The 20,914-nt window shown below is 42.6% G+C and overlaps 1 protein-coding gene across 1 annotated transcript in view; it reads right to left on the bottom strand.

The window, feature by feature from the left end:
* Positions 1-20,914, bottom strand: part of PDIA5 (protein disulfide isomerase family A member 5) — a 97,068-nt gene that overhangs the window by 19,358 nt on the left and 56,796 nt on the right. Inside the window, exons 12-14 of the mRNA XM_058028508.1 lie at positions 11,743-11,813; positions 10,270-10,433; positions 7,464-7,594 (exon numbers count right to left, since the gene is read on the bottom strand). Of these exons, the coding sequence (XP_057884491.1) occupies positions 7,464-7,594; positions 10,270-10,433; positions 11,743-11,813 (366 nt within the window). The remainder of the gene's footprint in view (positions 1-7,463; positions 7,595-10,269; positions 10,434-11,742; positions 11,814-20,914) is intronic.

The raw sequence follows: 20,914 nt of genomic DNA, 5'->3' as shown, positions 1-20,914 counted from the left end.
GCTATCTGAACTCTTATTTTGTAACACCTTGGAGGTATACAAATGAGACAAAACATACAAAACCCAAGTTATTGGGAAACCATAGCCATGAGATATGAACAACTGCAACAGCAACAAAGTCATCAGAACAGGTCAAATTGCAGAAGTGAGGAGAGTAAAAAGATTCAGCACAAAATCCTGGACTGTTTCATCCACTACAAAAAACAAGGATATGACTGACTGCAGTGAAATACAAATGACATGCCAGCACTCAGCATTTGGCAACAAGCAATCCTTTGAGTTGGAAAGCTATACAGCAAGTCACCTCTGGACAGAAAGGGTATAAAGGTCAACAATTACACCCAAACCATACCTTTGTGCCAGTTCCAGCAGACCTGCATTTTCCCCTGTGCCACTGGCCTGTGTAGCTCGAACAAAGCTGGCAGCAGCAGTTAACCAAGCCAGCATCAGCCCTGGTTAACTGCAAACACAGTCATAGGGCAAATGAAATAATTTTGCCATTTGACATGCCAGTGGACACCACTAATTGAAGACATGCTGCTGAGTTAGCAGCAGCCAGCAGAGCACTGGAATTTCAGCTGCTTAAAAGGAGCTCTTGTCATACAATGTAACACATCACCAAATTTGTCTTATTGGAAATGGGTTTCATGACAGTGCATAAGGATGGGTGGCATGTTCATAATCTCCTAATGTGCCCACAGTGACACTGCACCAACATAGCTGTGTGTCTGTGAGGAGAGAATTCCACGGAGCAAGGCACGCACCTCCCTCCTCTTCCCTTCTCACGAGCTGGAGCTGTTTATATACAGGCAATATTCTGCACACCAAGTCAAGCAGCTGTAACATTTTAGGGTTACAAAACAAGAGGAGCTGGATCACCCCAACAAGTTTTAGTTTACTGTCACCACTCCACCACAGCCACTGCGAGCACTTTGTGTGGTTATGCACAGTCTGGGGAAGTGCAGTTCAAACCGTTCTCTCGGCACTAATTAATCTCCTCAGCACAAACAATGGGGCTAAGAGCAGTTCTGCCAGCCTGATTGCAGAGACCACTCTATGAATTCATCCTTTATCAAACCCAGCCTGTTAAGGGGCTCTGTGGATCTATTTACACCAAAAGGAACATACCTTGGTAATGCACCTGTAACAAGAGCACCACTGATGCAGGAGGGAAAGCAGTTAGTGGCAGAGCTAACATCAAAATTCTGCAGTGCCAGCCCACACAGGACTTACAGCCTCATTATCAGAGGGTCCAGACATTGCCTCGCTCAGTCAACAGCCAGAAAATCCTTCCTGCAAGGTTTTTTGCCTCGAAAGGGATTCTTTCTGTTCAGCATGTTTTTAATAATTTTTTGATAGCTTAAGCCTCATTTATAAACATGCACATTTTGTTCAGGCTCTTTGATACAGCCTCCTAATCAAAACTTAACAAGATGTACTTGCAAGTGACAGGAAAACCTCTTGGTGGGAGCCAGTCTGAGGCCATCGTGGGGCACCAAATTCAGCTGTGCTGCTGCTTTGCTCCGCACATCTGAACTCATAAACTCAACTGTCATGTATGTTCTCCCTCTCTGTGCATACTTCACACAGAACAATGTCACCCAAGTCTGCTGAGTGACCCAGCAGTGACCCAGACTGCTCATCTCAGGCCCAGAAGCCACAGGCTGAGGCCTCACAGCCAACAGAATTTGCCATGTTTTCCTACAGCAATGCAGCTTAACCAAAACACAGCATTAACTCCCCAAAACTGCCTGTGCAAAGGCTGAGATATGGTGCAACCAGCTTTGGCCAAGCTTGCTCCTTCCAAAATCAGGAAGGATGAAAAGGAAACTCTAGTGCTTCCTTCAGAAGAGGTTTTTGATGACAGCTTGGGTCCCAGGGAGGGAGGAGCACTCTGCCCTCCTGGCTGTCAGCATTAACAGCTCAAAGCCATGAGCCCCTCTGTGCCCACAGTGTGACCCACCCTGGCAAGGACTCTCAGCCAAGTGCTTCTTGTCATTGGACATTCCCTGATGCGTAACTTGGACAGAAGAAACCAAGCAGTTTCTGTTGTGAAAACACAGAGGAGGAGCAGACCAGGATACAGAATAATTAAAATCTTGAACAAACTTTGTGGGTAAAATGAATGCAGGCTTGCTTAGCTCTCAGCATTTTATGGGCTCTTGATGAAACATACAGGGATGGGCACAAATCATTTGGTCAGATCCCTGTCTGATTTCTTACTGCTGAGCAAAGTCATACCTGATTTCCCACTTACTTTTTAATGCTGGCCAGGAGTTGACCCATCAGACAGCAATGATGTCAATATTCCTGCTTTACTCTCTTTGTTTTACATCAGAACCAGGTTCCATCTCCCACAAAAACCTTAGATCAACACACAGCCTTTTAATGGCTCTAAAAGCTCCCTAAAGTCTTCTTGGACTTTATCAGATGCAACACAAATTAGGCACCTTTATTCCCTTCTTCCAGCCCTGAAAGAAAAACCCTACAAAAAGTGTAAGTGAAGAACCAAAGAGGCTGATACCTCTAACTACACATCCTCTTGCAGCAGTACAGCCACTTGCTCCATCCAAAACCACTTCATTAAAACCATCCTCAGGATGGTTTACTTCTGGGTGTTCTCTCAGTACCTCTGTTGGTCAGGCTTCACCAGAAAATAACTTTTTCCAGCTGATGAAATTAGTTTCTATTGAAGTGAAAGTTTCACAGCTGAACACAGAACTGGAAATCAGCTCCCAGCAAAGCATTTATTAAAAATATCCATTCTATGAACTCTATTGAGTCCCACAAATAGAGGCCATTTGGCAAGTCAATAACATTGGCAACTGCCCCCCTTATGAACCATTAAAAGGGAGCACTTTCCCCCAACTACTTCCCATTGCTGCTGAAAGTCTTTATTCTTTAAAATGGCTGATTAACTCGTGTTTTGACACTGAAGGTAAAAACTGAATGAATTTGATAAGTGCTGATTCCTGCCATTTAAACTGACTGATCTAAAACCAGAGTGCCCTTCCCCCCATCATTTGGACCTGTTAATGATTGATCTATTATATATAATTCGTTTCTGATACAGTTGATTCATTTGTAGTCTCTTTGGAAGCAGCAATTTCAACCAAAAAATTATGTTCTTGTAACTCGAAAGTGGACATTTTCTGTTTCTGCACAAGAATCAGCAAGTGGTTTTATGAAGTCTTTCCTGTTTAGAGAAAATCAAAACTGGATGAGAAGGGGGAAAAACAACCTAAATCACAATCTGCAAAACCAAACCCCAAACCAAATAAAAACCCACTGTGTATCTCAAACTCCAGTACAGCTACTCCTAGAAATACAGCACTGCTGTGTTGGAAGGAACTTTGGCAGATCATCCAGTCTAACTGCCTTGCTCAAAACAGGGTCAACTTCAGCAGGTTGCCCAGCACTGTCTCCAGCTGGGATTGAATATTTCCATGGATGAAGCCTCTTGGGTCACCTTGTTCAAGTATTCAACCACAACCACAGTAAAAAACCCACCACTTCCTCTAAATGGTTATGCAAACTTTCCTGTGTTTCAATTTGAGCCCTTTGCCTCAGTGTCCCTGGGCACTGCAGAGAAGTCTTACCTAGCCTTCAATCATTCTTTTTTTCCCCATAATTTGTTTGAGTAATGCAGAAAAAACATCTCCAACCACAAAGACATTATTTACTGGAACTTCTGTTATCCTTTGTGATTCTGACAACTAATCACAACCAACTGCTTCTATTTTGCACAGTTTTCAGTGCTACAGTAGTAGGAGGTTAAAATTTAATGCATTGTCAAAGTCAAATCTCAATTATCTGGAATAACGGAGTGGAGAGAGCACATAAAAGTAAAAATGCAGATAAAACACATCCAGATAAGCTTTATAAACAGGAAGGACATAAGAGAAAGAAGAAAGAAAGGTCAGGGTGCTGATGCCAGAAGAGGCACCGATGCAAACAGGTCAGCCCAGGACACCTCACTTTAGTGCTGCAAGTGTTGAACCAAGCTCTGGGTGCAGGTTCAGACCTGCAGCCACTGCCCCCCCGACCCTGGCTGGTTCAGCACTGCAGTCTGCCTGCTCTGGTCCATTTGGCTCATTTCCCAACACAGTCTGCATCCCCTAAATCCTGGTCACCCATGTACCAGGCTCCATGTGCACACCAAACCATACTCAAGAGTAGTTGCCCCCTTTCCCCATTTCTGGACAAAGCCAGTTATAAAAGCAAACCTGAAGTAGCTGATGGAATCCAGTAGTCCAAAGACTGGATTATGAAAAAAATACAGACACAAGTCCTATAAACTCTCTCCAAAAGCTTCTCAAGTGCTGGTGCATCAATCCTGCTGCTTTCAAATACTCCCCCAACCCCTCACAGCAGTCCCCACACACATCTGAGGCTTCATGCTTCCCTTTTGCAGATGGTACCAATGTATTCCTCTTATTTTAGGCATTTTGAACTTAAAGGTACATGAGTGGGATGACAATTACATCTTCACAAGAGCTGCACAAGGGTTCAGAGAAGAGCTGGGCCAGGTGCTGTGCAGCACGGATGCCAGCAGCCTGCCCCAAGTCCTATCCCTAAGTAGCTCTAACACGTGCCAGTGTGGCATGGTACAGAACTACCCAAAGGACATCTGGATGAAAATCTGCTCTCAGGTCATTACTGGCACAAGCAGCACTGGGTTTTCTGCAGCAGGCACTTTTTCCCAAGTCAGTATTGGGAACCTGCCCCTATTCCTGCCTCCTGCCCCCAATCAGTCACTGCAGCACACACAGATGCCAGCATGCAGGAAAGGGAACGTGAAATCAAGACCTCTGTGATGTCAAGCCCACAGGAGTGGACTTTTTCCCCCAGTAATTCCAGAGTCTTGATTCTGAGTCTCAGTCATTAAAATAGTCCACAGCCATGCAGAATAACCTTTATGTTTATGCTTCACCCATGTTCCAGGAGACAGAGTAATGAGCTCCCTATCTTTTCCATGTGGATGTAGCAGCCTTCTCCTCCAGAGCTAAATCACTGTGAAGCACTGCTCAGTACCATTAAAGCCCTGCTCAGCTCAGCCCTGAGTTATCAGCACAGCAGCACATTGGTGGCTCTCCTATACATATTAAGTAATCTGGACTGGAAGCTGCCACAGGAAAGCCAGATCTCATTTTAATTTGCATCTAAGATATAAATCTGTGGCCTTTGCCTAAAGGTTTGTCACTCTAGCTCAAAGCTTGACAAAGGTCAGAATACTCAATTTTCTGCTTTAAATTCTAATGGCAGATGAGAGATACATTTCTTAGCATAAATATTTATATATAAACATATTTTAGATAGGCATGTATACACACCCCCCCAATCCTAAAATATCTCAGCATATGTGTAAGTGTAACAAATACTGCCACAGAGTCACAAGTGAATGGAATAGCATACTGTGAGTCTGCCCTGACCTAAGATGTGGATTTGAATAGAAAAAGAAAATTAGTTGAGGTAACGGGACCTTGAAATTTTAGCAGTGTTCCTTCTGCACTAAAATAAGCAAGTTAAGATTAATTGGCAATGTAAACTTCAAGAAGTCTCAAGACTGAGAAGATGGTAAACAAAAGCTAATCTATAAAATTTAACAGGAAGCACATTATCACTGCACAAAAGCTGAAAATATATAGTGTTTTTAATAAATGTAATTATTTTACTGTATTAATGTTTCTTTCATACAAAATGGAGATTTAAAATACTGATCTGGTACTTTCCCCTGCACCCAACAAAGAGCAGGCTTGCTGCACTCCCTCTGTGTGCCTGCTTTGTGCTTTGCTCACAGACACTTCCACATTTAGAGAACAAATCTGACAAATCAGAAACTGTGCATGACCCATGTACTGACACCACAACAGCAACGCTGCCTTAGGAGTCACAGGAAGGCCAGACTGGGTTCCAGTTAACACCCCTCTGTCCTGTACATAGGTGTCTCCTGCAGCACTGTGTCAAAAACAGTGCAAAAATGTGTCTCAAGTGCAGCCTCAAAGCACCCAACACTTTTACATCACACAAGCCTTGTTTTTACAGCCTGCTCATATACAAAGGGCCAGGCTGATCTTTACTGACCCCTCCTAAATTAAGGGTGGAAGTCAAATGACAAAAAGCACCCCTCATGCTTTCAACCCTGGGAGCTGCATACTCATCACACATAGAGTCTTTGCTTTAAATGTGGCTTTAAAAAGGATCAAGAATCTTAAAAAGATGCAGCTAAAAACCAAAGGTGAAATAAATCCCTCTTATGCAGAAAGTCACTAATCGGGTAAAGAGAACTCGAGAGACAGTGAACTCCTAAATCTTACCATTTCATGGGCAATCATTTGATTTTAAAATTACAATGTGCTCTTAACCAGCTGAGGTCCATGAATCAGAAATTCCTGGCACATGGGCAATTTTTAGTCAATAGGTGGTGGGAACTGGACTGGAAAAGGGATTATGTCCCCTTCCGTTTTCTTTTACAACCTTCCAGAAATCTCCCTCCTGAACTGCACCCCTGCTTTCTCCCACATCCCTTCATATGAGCCCCAAAGCATTCATGTTTAATTCTCTAACAGAAAAGCAAAATAAGGGGCTGCCTGATTAAACATTAAGGACCTTTTCTCTCTTTATGGAAAATACCTTTGCTTTAATGGGAACAATTTGGTAGCTGTTTATCTGAAGGTTATCCATTAATTGCTGGCCGTGTGATTTGGAATAATTGTTTTTTGTATCTGGGGGCGTTGAGTCATGGGGCATAAAGGCACATTAATAGTATCTAATATGAAATGCCTGGATTATCTTCTCCCTTTGATAAGCCCCTCAAAAGCTAAGAACTTGTACCTAGTCTGCCTGTCTCTGGGACAGCACAGAAAACAGAAGAGGTCCCTCTCATTCCCCTTATTTATAAAAGGCCTGATTCTAAACTTCTCTAGAAATATTCTCAGGAGCTTCAAAACCAAAGTGATTATGTGATGCATGCAAAAAAATCTGGGAGGAGGAAGCTATGTCCCTAGTCCCAGTGGACACTTAAATGCAGATTTATTACAGACAAAATTTATTCCATCAAAATTTGTTCTCCACCTCGTGGACTGATTCCTCCTACACTACTGTATTGATTTCACCACTGAAGGGCTGCATTAATGAATCAGGCTCTCCATGTCCACTGTGCTACTATAAAGGATCACATTTTGTTATATGGACCATAAAATGCAGCAGAGGAAAATAAATCTGTTTTGTTTTTGTTTTGCTGCCTGCTTTGGTGTCTGCATTAAATAATATACCCATTATATACTGTTTTGTTTCCACTTATAAAGATACAAATGATGGTGCCAATAACGTTCCCATGCACTTATATTCAGAATCAGCTCTTTATCCTTAAAAGTCTGGGGACAGCAAGGGAATTAATTCAGGATTTCATGGTAAATGTAGGGCTTATAAAACCCATCCTCATAGAGAGGTTATTTACTCACATGGTGCATAGAACATGACAAGGGTGTGCTTCTTCTTCTTCAATGACTCCCTGAAGTCTTCTCCTGCCAGGTGGATAACACTGGTCTGTTTTTCTTCCCATGCAGGCTCAGGTGGAGGTGGTGCTTCAGGACTAGAAAAGCAAGACAATGAAATTGGTTTGAAAATGTTTCTGGAAGCAGATAAAGGGACAGCATTGTCCTGGTCATAATTAGCATGAGGTAACTGATGTGAAAAATCCTTCAAGATGTCTGCGCAGAAGAAAGACATACTCAATATTTCCAACACCAGGCAATAGCAAAAAAAAAAAGATGAAAGTTAATTTCTGGAACTCAGATAATTTAAAATATAATTTGAAATAATTAAAATATAATTTAAGTGACTGTAGTCAGGCATATGAGTAGAAATGTCAAATAAAGACTTTCTACATTGCATCCAACACCTGGGTGGTAAAAACATTGATACACACCACTGTATTATCCACAGCCTTGAACTGAGAAGAACAGCAAGCAGGTGGAATTAAAAGGCAATTGATATAGGACAGCACCTTCCATTCAAATATCCTTTTTGTACTCTTTATCCCTATCATGCAAACTTCTGTAAAGAATTTCATGACCTTCTCTAGAATTCAGATATTAAAGCCAGGATGCAAAAATCAGCATTGTTCCACTTGGAATACTGGGGGTGACTGAACCAGAATATTTTACTTTGGTAAAGAGAATGTCAGGTTTCAATTATGACTGCACATACTGGCTAGATCAGAGCAATCCTGCACACCTAGAGTGTCTCTAACAAAAATTCTGCTATTCACTAGCTCACAGACCTCTCTCAGACTCATTAAATTCATTCCTGCTGTATCTTAAATAGTGATTACTTTATATAAAATCATCAGAATGGTGCCACGGTATAAAGACCTTCATATGTCGCCTTGGTAATAAATTAGCTTTTCAGACTTTCCTGACACTTTCAATGACACCATTTTAAGTTGTATCAGGTACATAAAAACCAAGTGGAGAAAAACTTAATTTTTAAAGTCCTTCTCAAGGTCACTTGGTGGACATTCATTGTATTTCCACCATTACTGATTTTCCAGTTTTTAGAGAAAGACTTGGATGTGTTTCAGAGAAAGAAGAGTTACACAGTGTGTCCTTTAGCTGAATTCCTCCATGAACACAGTTGTTGTGAGCCATCACTGATTACAGTTACAGAGGTGGGACTTTACTCTCACACAAAATTTCCCACACTGACCTGGAATAAGCTACCCAGCAACTGGTAACAGCCTGGTGTGGCAGCACAATCACCAGAGAGGAACCACAGCCAAAACCTGCATGGCTGCAAGCACCCATTGAGACAGGTCTCCACAAGCTGTTCTCTAATCACCAGCCTGCACCCCAGAGGCATCCCTATTTCCACCAGCTTCAGTGCAGCTGTGTCAGTTCTATCCCTGTCAGAAAACAAGGGAATGCATCTCTAGCTGGGAGAACATCCAGGAGCCAAGAGCAGAAGAAAAGTTGTCTGGGCTTCACCTGTACTGCTGACTAGCTGAGGCTGCAGACAAAAGTCTTCAAGAGCCACAGCAGGATCCAGAAGAATTAACACCACTTTCCTGTTCCTCATTGCATATTCACCTGCTGGTACAGGCAGCATCAGCCTGACTGTTTAACTCACCACAAAGTGCACAGTGCTCAAAAGAGTTGAGCAAAGCAGTGAAATGAGGACAATGACTTCATGTACAATACAGATACAGCAGCCTGGAGCCTCTGTGGGCAGGGAGGCCAAGGGAGTACCATGTCTAAAAGTAAAATACAGATAAAGCTCCTCAACATGCTACAACAATACTGCCAGACCATATCCACTACCTGCTTTGAAGCAGTCAGAGATGTAAAGAGAGAAGAGAAGAGAAGAGAAGAGAAGAGAAGAGAAGAGAAGAGAAGAGAAGAGAAGAGAAGAGAAGAGAAGAGAAGAGAAGAGAAGAGAAGAGAAGAGAAGAGGAGAAGAGAAGCCCACACAGCCTCTTCCCCCACCAAATAAAAGGGGGAAAATAAAGATTACATTCCTCATGCCAACTAGTTAAATGACTAAAATATTCACAAAACTCTGGCAGGTTTTCTTCCCCTTGACTAATGCAGAAAATACATGAGGCTTACAGTACCTAAAGAAAATGCATATTTTATATATATATGCATACTTTTACATACATGCATATATAATACATACTTAAAGAGAGAATTCTCCCAGCAATTTATTTTGAAATGGAATTATTGTCATCATTTTCATATCAAACTTAATTCTGCATATTTCTGCACACCACCCAGAAAAGTTGGTTAGTGCACTCAAAGGTGCTGGTTTTGTTGGTCTCACTGGCTTTCCTTCAGCCTCACGTGGGTGGAATTCTAGGCATTGGCTCTGAAATGCTGGAAAGAGAAAAGTACAACTGTAGAAATTCAGTTACTAACACTGGAATCTGCTGGTTTGTATAAAGAGGGAACAACAAATGTTCTGTTTATTTTTCAGAGCCATTGCTATTCCTTCTCCAGGGAAAGGCTTAAGGTATATTTGAAAAATGTTTAGTTTGGGAAAGAAATACCAGGGCAGCTATGAAAAACCCCATGGCAAATAAAGGATTTGGTGTATTAGAGACCATAATTAACATACATGCTTCTTTGGGTTAGAATACTGGAATTCAGTGTAATTTTGTTAGCAAGGGATTTAGGCCGTGTTGAAACTCTGCTTAGTTCCCCATCAAAGCCATCTGCAGGAGTCACTAACCAGGAACCCAAATACTATCTTAAAACCCTCAAAACTTACTTCTGCAGCCATTCAATGATCTTCTTCTTTGTTCTGAGGTGTGGCAGAGTGTATTTCTCCTCTCCATCCTTAAAATACTTCAAAGTAGGAAACCCTGAGATGTGATATCTTTCTGCCAGAGCCTTGTTGACAGTAGCATCAACTGCTGCAAGGACACCCGGACTCTGAAAGAGAGATCACCTCTTGTAAATCCCAGCCACATACACACACAAACACCCCTTCAGCAGGACACAGCAGGCTTGGAGGCAGTCACTCATGCTCTAGGTGCCTTTCCTGCCTCTAGAACAAGAGGACATAGTCTTAAGCTGTGCCAGGGGCTTGGGCTGGACATGAGTAAGAATTTTTTCATCTAAACGGTGATTAGACATTGGAATGGGCTGCCCAGGGAGATGGTGGAGACACCATCCCTGGAGGTGTTTAAGGAAAGACTGGATGTGGCACTCAGTGCCATGGTCTAGTTGACATGGTGGTGCTTGGTCATAGGCTGGACTTGATTTTAATGGTCTTTTCCAACATGTTTAATGCTGTGATTTTGTGCACAGACATACAGAAAGACACAGAGAACTGATGCAAAACCAGAAGGGGACATACTATGGACTAAATGTTACCAGAGTCTTACCTGTTCCCCTCCCATTTCTGATGGATTGTCTTTATATAATTCACTCTATAATGCTTAAGAGCCATTCCCAGAAACTGCATTTCCTCCCACATATCCCTGTTTCTCCCAGAAGAAACAAGCACTGCTAAAGGTAAGTTTACTTTAAGGCAAATTCATCTTTCCCAAACTTGTGGGTATCTTTTCATGGACCACCTTTAGAGACACAGAAGAATAGGCATTTTTAAAGTGTGATTCATTGAATCTTTGTTTTTCTCATCTCCTCCCTCTCCAACAGCAATAAAGGAACTTTAGATGTCTCCACAGAAGATGCTTAAAGTATGGGGGAGACCAATTCTACTTCTCCTCCTGCATGGCATACACAGCACGAGACTGAATCAATAACACTAATACTTGTATTATTGGATCTCTCTTCTCCAGCCATGCTGATGGAGCACTTATGATGAAGCTAATGGAGTGGTGCAACCATTAAAAACAGTGTATTTGAAAGAGGGATCAACCCCTTTTGTTTTTTTCCAAATCTAATTCATAAATAAAAGCCTATGTTTTTTCACATTCAATGTCTTTAAGTAAGAGGAAAAAAATCCATTTTTGGATTTGATCATATTATGTATAAGGCCTACAGTAGAATACATAAACATTTTTCGATTTTGTTTTTGTTCAAGACAGAATGTTCTTTCTCAGACTTTGGCAGGGCTCATGCATCAGCGATGAGACTGTACTTTGGAAGCACATTTTGAAGGGTCCTGTGGGAGGATGAGAACAGCTGAATTTGTTGTAGGGAGAAAAGTCACTTTTATTACTCTAGTTATTTATTACTGATTATTTGAAGGATATAATAAAGGAAATTAGCTTACATCACTGGTTACATGGAGAAACTCTGCAGCCTTCTCATATTCTGGCTTCATTTTCTTACAATGCCCACACCCTGCCAAAATAAAAAAAATACAATTAAGTTGTATACACCATGGTTATTCATTGACCCATTCAGCCATTACCAAAATCCAAAACCATGTAATAAAGATCTACTAGAATTTTGTATGCATTTTACTTAATACATTTGTAAAGCCTTAGTATGATATAGGATTTTTTCCAAAATGACCACAACAGTTTAAACAAAGAATTTAAATACTATTATTATTATCATTATTATTATTATTATTATATCCCTGCTTTCACACCCACACCTCTTTCCTTACAAAAAGTACTATAAAAATTTATCCATTGTCCATTTGTCCATTGTCCATTTGTCCAAGCCCATTGCGTCTATCCATGCTCTTGGGCAAAGCACAACCTCACCCATTTCAGTTGCCAAATCTTTATCTGCTTTAAAAAGAAGCAACACAGCTCCTCACGTGACTTTGTGACTTTCAGTGGAGGCTTACACTAGCACAGCTTAATAGAGTAATATAATTTGAATTCAACTGCACTGATAATAAGCCCTGCTTTACATGGTGCAGCATGTCCTTCTAGGAAGTATTTGCACTGATTTAATCACATCAGTGTAATTACACCACCACATATGTTCCCAACATAAGCAGGATCTGTAAAACCGAGATAATGGTGCTTTCTCGCTTGCGCGAAGTTCTCCTGAGATCTGCCATTACTTCACTGCTAAGTGCTGACATTACAATAAAGTAAAATGAATGTATGAGTGAGAAAAGCAGACTTGGAATAAAGTATTAGGGTGTAAATTAAACTGCTTTCAGCTGGTGCAGTTGCTTGCAGGCAGGCTGAACTTTCAGGCCCGCGTGAGGATCCTGCCACACTTGGGCACCTCCAGTGCGCTGCTGGGCCTCAGTGACAGCCCCTGCCCCGTCCCCAAGGGACTGGCACAATGGCAGCCCCCCTGGGACAGTGCACAGGGACAGAGGGGCTGGGGTGAACACCCAACAGGTGAGGCTCAGGTCTGACTGGAGTGCAGGCAGCTGGGACAAGGCGCTGGCACAGCCCCAAAGCGCTGCGATCCCGTGCACTGCCTTGCTGCACCTCTCCCTCCCCTCTGCAGCAGCTGCCAGCTCACTTTCCTGAGCTGTTATTGTTGGAAGGGGCACTTGAAAACCCAGACTCTGCTGAGCTTTTGGAAGTTGTATCAGAAGATATGGCTAGAAATGTGTTTCAATGCATGCCAGCAAAAGCTGACTCAGGTGTTCGGGTAACAGGCTGGGGCTATTTTTACACCATTGTCCAAAAGAAAATAAACCAAAGCCTCTGAACCTCAGTGCTGCTTTGTTTCCTTCTGATGGGATGATGGCTGAAGCCACCAGACACAAATCTGGGCCTGAACTCAACCAGACAAGCATGTTTTATATAGCCTAAGTAAAGAGTGTTTGCAGCCCAGAAGCAGTACCAGGTGTAAGTAACTTCACCAGAGCAAACAGAGCTTCAGCCACCACAGCACACCATGGAACACTTTCAGGGCATGTTTATGGAACATTTGAACAACAAATGCAAATCCCACCTAAGAATTACAGCAAATACCAAAGCAGTTGATCTCAGAGCAGCTCCTGTTCAAACACCAGTTACAGTCCATAGCACTTAGTCATCTGCACAGAGACCACAGCACTAAAGAGCCCCATGCCATTCTTTTAAGGAAAAAACAGTATTGTGGTAGGAGCAGCAGAACAAGGGGAGCTCAGCTGGTGGAGAGAGCTTTGCTTTAATTTTACACCATGGTGTGAGAATGCTGGGAACCCGATGCGACAGCTTCACAGGAGAATTCAGGAAGAAGCTGGAACAGGCTGAGGAAGAGTTACTGTTTCAGCACTCCTTATCTTGTTTAAAAGCACAAAAGAGGCTGGAAAATGATTTATTTGCCACCCACAGAAAACTTGCAGGCATATGGCTTTGTGTAAGGGGCTGACAGATCCCTCTGACACCTGCCCAATTTGATTTATTTCTCCTCTTAGGAGCAGGGAACTGAATTCATTTTGTGCTCTTCCTCACTTTTAACCAAAGGGCATCTCAACTCCCAGTTCAGATACCTGGGAACCTTTCTGAATTAGGCAGCTTAAATTTGTACAAACAGTGATTTTCTGCAGGGCTAACTTCACCTTGATGGGATTTACACAGTGTGTCCCTTAGCCACAGCAAGGTTCATACTGTGCTCTAGCTACAGTATCCACATAATCTACACTATATTCCAAATATATTACAATCATTAATTAGATCTGATCAACCAAAGGCATTAAAAACCAGAGTTTTCAAAAAGCCATGCAGAGGGGGAAAAAAATCCAAACCAGTAACACAGGCACATTTTGCCCAGGAAATGAAAAAATACCCAAAGCATCTGAAGATCATGTAAGTAATATTTTGGATGAAGATATCCAGACCATGAAATGTCACTGTTCCAGGTTCTTTCTGAAATCACACAGACACAGCATTACTGACTGCCACAAAGCTAACTCACTCAGGCTTAAAATAAAGGGAAGCAACATCAGATCTTTAAAAGGCACTTAAATGCAAACTGAAATCTTCAAATCTTTATTGTGAATGCTTGTTCTATGCCTGACAGAGGACAGCATGCTGTATCAGCCTGGAAAAAGTCACAACATTAAACTGAACCTGAGAGAGGGACAACAAATTTTAAGAGCTTCTCCCACAATAAACAATGCTTTTCTGGCTGTCTTCATGAGAATTTTGCTATTGTGAGCTACAGCCCACTTTCACCTACCATTGCAGAAAAGGGGAGATATGAATTACAAATCAGACCTACAAACTGCAAACCAATTAATCTCTCCTGTGATTATTTATCCTATCTTTGAATAATCCTGTGAAGATTGCCATTAAATGTTTGAGGCCAATTGAAAGTTATTTAAATGAATTCCAAGGTCACTACCTCTCCTTTGATTGCTACATTAGGTTGTTCAGCAGCAGCTTCATCCCTCTGTACTAAGCTCCTCTAGTTTTAGATGCTTTCTGTTTCTAAAATGAGTGTGGAAAATAACAACCCTACAGGCCCAGATGCTCCTGTGTGCTGCTGGGACAATGGAAGGAGCCCAGAGGTCTGCAGTGGGCGCCTGTGACAGATGTGCTTCTAGAAGATGCACTGTCCTGTTAAGGGCTTACTGACATTAAAACTCAAAGTCTAAGCAAGGGAAGTTCAATCCCAGGGGAGGAGAAAGGCTGCACTCAATACAAGGATGGCCTGGGCCTGCTCCAGCACTGCCACCCTCTGAGCCTCTGTGAGGCACGGCTGGTGGGAACACCCAAGGCTCCATCCAAGAGGACTCCCACAGCCTCAGTCTCTTCTTGCAGAAGACAAGCAGCTGCTCTGGGGGTGCAGGACAGAGTTACTCTCCATCCAGCAGCAGAAACCAGTCCAGGTTCAGTGCATGCTTCTGCTAACCAGTTCAGGACAACTCCTCTGACCTCTAACACCTCATCTTGCTCCTCCTGCACAAAAAGAGCCCAGGTTGCTGGGGCCAAGGCTCACATAGAAAAGAGCACACAGATAAGCAAAAAGGAAGACAGGAAAAAGAAGTCAAAACTTACAACAATCAGTCCTAGGACAGCTGGTACACACCCCTGCTAACCATTTTTAAAACAGATGTCTAAATGAAGTAAGAATTCTGCTTTCCTTTATTTGCAATCCCTCAATCTTCTCGTTTGCACTGTGTAGATGGGCAGATAAGCAGCTCCTTCCTTTTTTGCAGTTACTGTCACACAGCTTAGCTCAGCTGCACCCCCAAACAATGGTGATCAAAGGTCCCCATGTCATCTCAGTGCAGACAAGTCACCTCCCTCCAGGGTCCCACTGCAGGGCAGAGGACAACACTTGCTCAGCACTTTGTCCTCTGCAGTGTGACCATATGCAAATATAGAGGCAAAGGCCAAGTGTGGACAGAGCAATGCTGAAGTGAAAGGGTGAGCAGCACATGGACAAAGGAAAGCCTCACAAACATACCAGGCAACTCTTTTTCCAAGGAAATACCTGTATTTGTTTATAGCAGCCTCTTTGGCACCACGGCAAAGACTCTCAGCACAGCTGCTCCAAACTTTTCAGAAAATGAACTAATACAAGTACTTCTACTGCTAAAACCAGGATTTACAGGCAGAAAACCAGCCAAGCAGCTCCAGCTAAGCTCCTGCATATGCTGTTTTAGTGATGTCTCAAGAATATAAATCTGTTTCTCTCTGTCATTCACTGTTTGCTTCTTTCAGGTTGTTATGACTATATAAATAAATGCCATGCTTTTGGCCTCTCATCTCAAGACAACATTGTCTGATGATCTGAAGTGTGCGTGACAAGCAAGAGATAAAAGACAACATCCAGGCAGTTGTGAAGAAGCTATTTCTGACATCAAGAAACCCTAGAGGTAAACTAAATTACAAATAAAGATTTTAAAGAATCATTACATTTCTGTCATCAACAGACTGCATGAATACTGTTATCATGTACCAGCTATTTATTGTATAATGCCAGCTCCATATCCATCTATAGCTGCACACCAAAAATACCTCCATTAGCCTGACGAGAAAACGAATTTGAAGCACAAAACATGTCCTGCTTTCAGCAAGTGGGCCACTGGCAGTTCAGAATACACTCATAGAAGATTTACAGACAACTTCAAAAAAAGAAAAAAAGGAAGTAAAAAAATTCAGATGTACCTTCATTCTCTAAACATTTAACACCTGGGGATAACACCATTGGTTTCTCTATTCTTAATCTCAGAAGAGCAGTGACCTCTGAAAACAGCAGAATAGCCAGTTCTTACAAGTTAATATTGTTAACTTTGAGCTCTCATCTCTACATATGAAAGTAGGAGTACCTGCATGGAGCAGGGAAGACACAGTCCTTGCAGCCACAGCAAGGACACACAAATCCCAGCCCTCTTATCACCCATGCAAGAACACAAATGTGTTCTCTTCTGCCATGGAAGGCTGTAACATACATCACACAAGAGGATCTCTCAGGTCTGACATGAGGCAGTTTACAGTTCCTTCACCGGTGTAGGAGAGCATAAACTACAACAGCTGCAGACTCCCTTGCATAATTTAGCCATCTGCATTGCAGATATCTGATGGAAAATCATCCACAAATTTGGCAGGGAGGCAGGATGACAAAAGCAGCTGTTTCTCCCCGTAATCACAGGTATGAATTTGCAATCGTGTTGGTTGCATGTTCACTTAACAGTCACAACGGTCAGAGCAGTCAGGCCATGCCACGATCTACATGCATTAAAAAAAACCAAAACAACCAACCAAACAAAAAACCAAACCAAACCAAAAAAAAAAAAAAAAAAAACAAAAACTCAAAACAAACCAAAAAAAGAGAGGAATCACCTTAGGAAGGATCAGGAGCTCAAAGGATTTTGCACAACCTTTTCCCTATGGATACTTTCTCCCAACAAACCATTCATCTTCTTACCAGCAGCACTGCACACCCAGGTAAAATTCCAGATACTTAAAAGACAACGTTGTTCCAAGACTTGATGTTTTCTTACAAAAGGCATATCTTCAATATCTTTAACATGATATCGAATTCAAATTTCCAACAGCTAGAAATGTGTGCACACATACACAAATCCAGACACACCTCCCCCCAATACTGTATTTTTAAAGGCAGGTTTGATTCCACCAGGCATTACACTGCTTAGAGATCAGTGACAAGCAAACAGCTTTACAGCTTTACAAAGACAAAGCCTATGAAAGGTCAGTGTGGAAAAGACTCTGAGGAACTGGAAATGCAGCATTAGAAGGAAAATACTTCAGCAGTTTGGATCACTGCAGCCAGGGCTGCTGCGGCTGCAGCCGAAGGCGGCGTGGGCTGCACAGCTCATCCCAGAGCGCTGCAGCGGCTCGGCCCCACCGCCATCACCATCCCGTGGCACTGCCACGAGCTCACAGTGCAGGCAATCTGTGCGTGCAATGAGCTGTGCAAATCCCATCCCAGCATGGCCACGCAGAAGAAAGTCCCTGCCTGCTTCCAGGAGCCCTTCAGTGTGAAGTTAGGGCACAAAATTATTACAAATTGGTCACACTTTCTGTCCCTATGACTTGCTGAGGTGGTAGTGACCTAAACCCAGACACCATCTATAGTGGCATAATTTCTTCCCTCCCAGCATCACTGAAACTGCTCAGGAGAAGAATCATAGCAGTTTTGGACAGTTGTAATATGAGTTATTATTTTTAAAAAAGACAGATGCATTACATAAATCAGATCAAACTGGGAAGAGAGCTTAACTAAACATATCCTTCAGGAACACTGTCTGCATCCGTGCCACATTCACAGCTCTAGCAGAAGGGCCACCTTTAGCCAGCAACAGCCCTTGGGAAGGGAAGGCTCAGCACAAGGGGTAAACATGGAGTGGGTGCTGCAGGCTGCCTGCATGAGACTTAAAAGGCAGCAGCTCTGGTGAACTGCACAACATGCACTTTTGCCTTTATTTCTGGTCACACTGGAGCTTGTCTTTTTCTGACTCAGGCTCAGGAGAAAGGGTGAATATTCTCCTAGGCTAACGTCAGCCTGGGATTCTTCTGGCAGGAAGAGAGATTTCTGCTCCATCATGCCACAGTGTGCACTCTCTGCTTCTGAGCTCACAGGGGGCCATGGCTGAGCTGGACTCCTGAAAGCAGCCTTTGAAAAATTATACCCCATCTGCATGGTACAGACTCCAGCACACATCCAGGAACAACCTCAAAGTTAATCATCATCTTTATGTAAAATAAACTAAAACAAAAAATCACATGGCTCCTTATTTTCATTCCAAAGGTGGTTTCAGCTTCTGGCTATTGGAGATTACACTGCATGTATTTCCTAAAACTGCATATATATTTCCTCTCACTCAAGACTGTGGTGCAACTGGTAGAAATCAGTTTTGGGAGATGATGGTGCCTCCTACCATCCCTCTTGGGAGGGAAAAGAAGTGAAGGAAGGTGCATCAGCTGGCATTGGAAGATATGAATTACACTTCCTACACCAGCTCTGAGGAACGTGGCCCTGAGTAGGTGTTGAAAATTAATCCTCCCCTATTGAAAAGTGAGACAACAGCATGGTTGCCTTAAGGTGAAATTGTTGAGAGCTTATGAAAAATACCACCAGAAGGTTTCCTTCTCAATTAAGCCAGAATTATTTAACATCCTAAAAAGATTCACCCCTTTCTCCATTGCCAGGTGAACAACAAAATTTTACCTTGAGGAGGAAAGAGAAGTTGCACTGGTTTTCCTCACACTCTTACCCCACTATGGAAGACTTTATGCTATGGATTTAGCAATGAAAATGCCAGAGAACACAGGAGAGATGAAAGAGCTTTGAATGTTCAGCTCACAAAAACAGCATAACCTGTGAATTATTTCCTAGGATGCAATTTGTGTAAGACATCAGCAAAATGGATGCCATGCAAAGGGATCTTCCTAAGAAAGGTAAATCCCAATGAACTCCAGCTCAGGGGACAGTGGCATTAAAAGGAATGGTGACACTGAATATTACTGAGATAGATGGAAAAGTCAAGTATCAGGAGGAGATACTATGCAGAATGCACAGTTTTTGTCCAAAGTCACAGCAGAAGTGGCTACCAGTTGAGATCTATTCACCTATTTAGGAGAAGGTGCTGGCATGGTTGCCAAGCACAAGCAGTCAGAAGCCCAGAAGACACAGCTCCACCATCAGCACAATGCCTCAGTGTCAAACAATGAATTCATATATAATATATTATTAAAATGGCCTCACTTGTCTTCTCACCTTCTGAAGAGGCACAATGAGCAGACAGACAGGCAAGCAGGAGCAGAGAGGCAGACTCTAGGTGTCTCTGTTCACTATTTGCCCTTTATGTAAGTTCTCTACCTTTCACAGAATAAAAGTTGAAGCCATAAAGTATTTAGGAAGATAAACTTGACAATGAAAACTCCACTGGTAATGACTCAAGTAGCTGAGATACTTACTATAAGGCATTTTCCAAATGAGAGCCCTGCACAGTATATTGAGCTTATCCAAGCAAGGAAATTAATTTATTTCAGAAAAAATAAACCTGGAGTCTAATTCTTAAAGCTAATTCCTACTGTTACCTCATTATTAGAGACCTAGAAAAATAAGTTATGTTTCACTCTTATCAGAACTCACCACAAGAGCATTAAGAGCTTATATGCACACTGGGGTCAAGCTTGCCAGGAGGACAGCCATCCAATTCACACACTCAAATGTGGATTTTTAACAGCTAAAATTACTTAAGTCCTCTAAAAGACCCCTCTGAACACCTAAATAACCTACAACAAATACCCAGAAAATGAGGCCAGTCTCTCTTCAGCTGTCACCCCTCAGCTGCTCCTTGGTGCTCTGGCAGCTACTCCTGTGTCACAGGCTGAGTCAGTCAGTAAGAACTCGTTAGGAGAGAGGGAAGGCAATAGTAATGTGAGAAATGAGGCAGCAAATCCCCAAAGAAACTAATGTTCCCTTCACACCACCTGCCATACATTCACATGAAGCTTTTTTTCTGATTGGTATAGCCTTTGAAAATGTCTTCTTTAATAGAGAAAGTAATTGCTCCCAATCGGAGGTGAGCATACAGCAATGCATTTTGAACAAACCTCCCAAATTTCACAACCCCCAAATATCCACACTTTGTTTCCTTTCCCTCTTCCTTTACTCCTAGCCTGCATTCTGCTCAACACCCACGACTGCTACCAAGTAAGTTATTCAAGGTACATGCCGTGTCCCCAGAACAGCACCATGCCACAGAGCAAGTTCAGATCCAGCCCAAATGCAGAGCAGCCCGAAACACCCACGTTTGCCACCCTCCCTGTTGTGATGCTGAACCAGAGCAAGTCAAGGCTCCTCCCTTTTAGTCCTGGCACAGGTTGCGAGTGATCAGCTCCAGCCATGATAATCTTGTCTGAGCTCTGTGCTCACCCAGTGGCAGATGGGGTTTCCTAAACTGGTGGGCCAAACACTGATGTCTGCCACAATCCAGAGAACACCAAAGGCAAAATCCTACTTCCTTCACGTTAATCAAGACTCTGCAGAGCTCATATCCCCTCCATATCTCAATTCCTGCAATACTGGAGCAGCTTTCAGTCTGGCCATGGCTTGCT

Source organism: Melospiza georgiana, chromosome 7 (assembly GCF_028018845.1).
Source record: "Melospiza georgiana isolate bMelGeo1 chromosome 7, bMelGeo1.pri, whole genome shotgun sequence".
Classification (NCBI taxonomy): domain Eukaryota; kingdom Metazoa; phylum Chordata; class Aves; order Passeriformes; family Passerellidae; genus Melospiza; species Melospiza georgiana.
The sequence above is the reverse complement of the archived record's forward strand: the minus strand, read 5'-3'. Positions and strand labels throughout refer to the sequence as shown.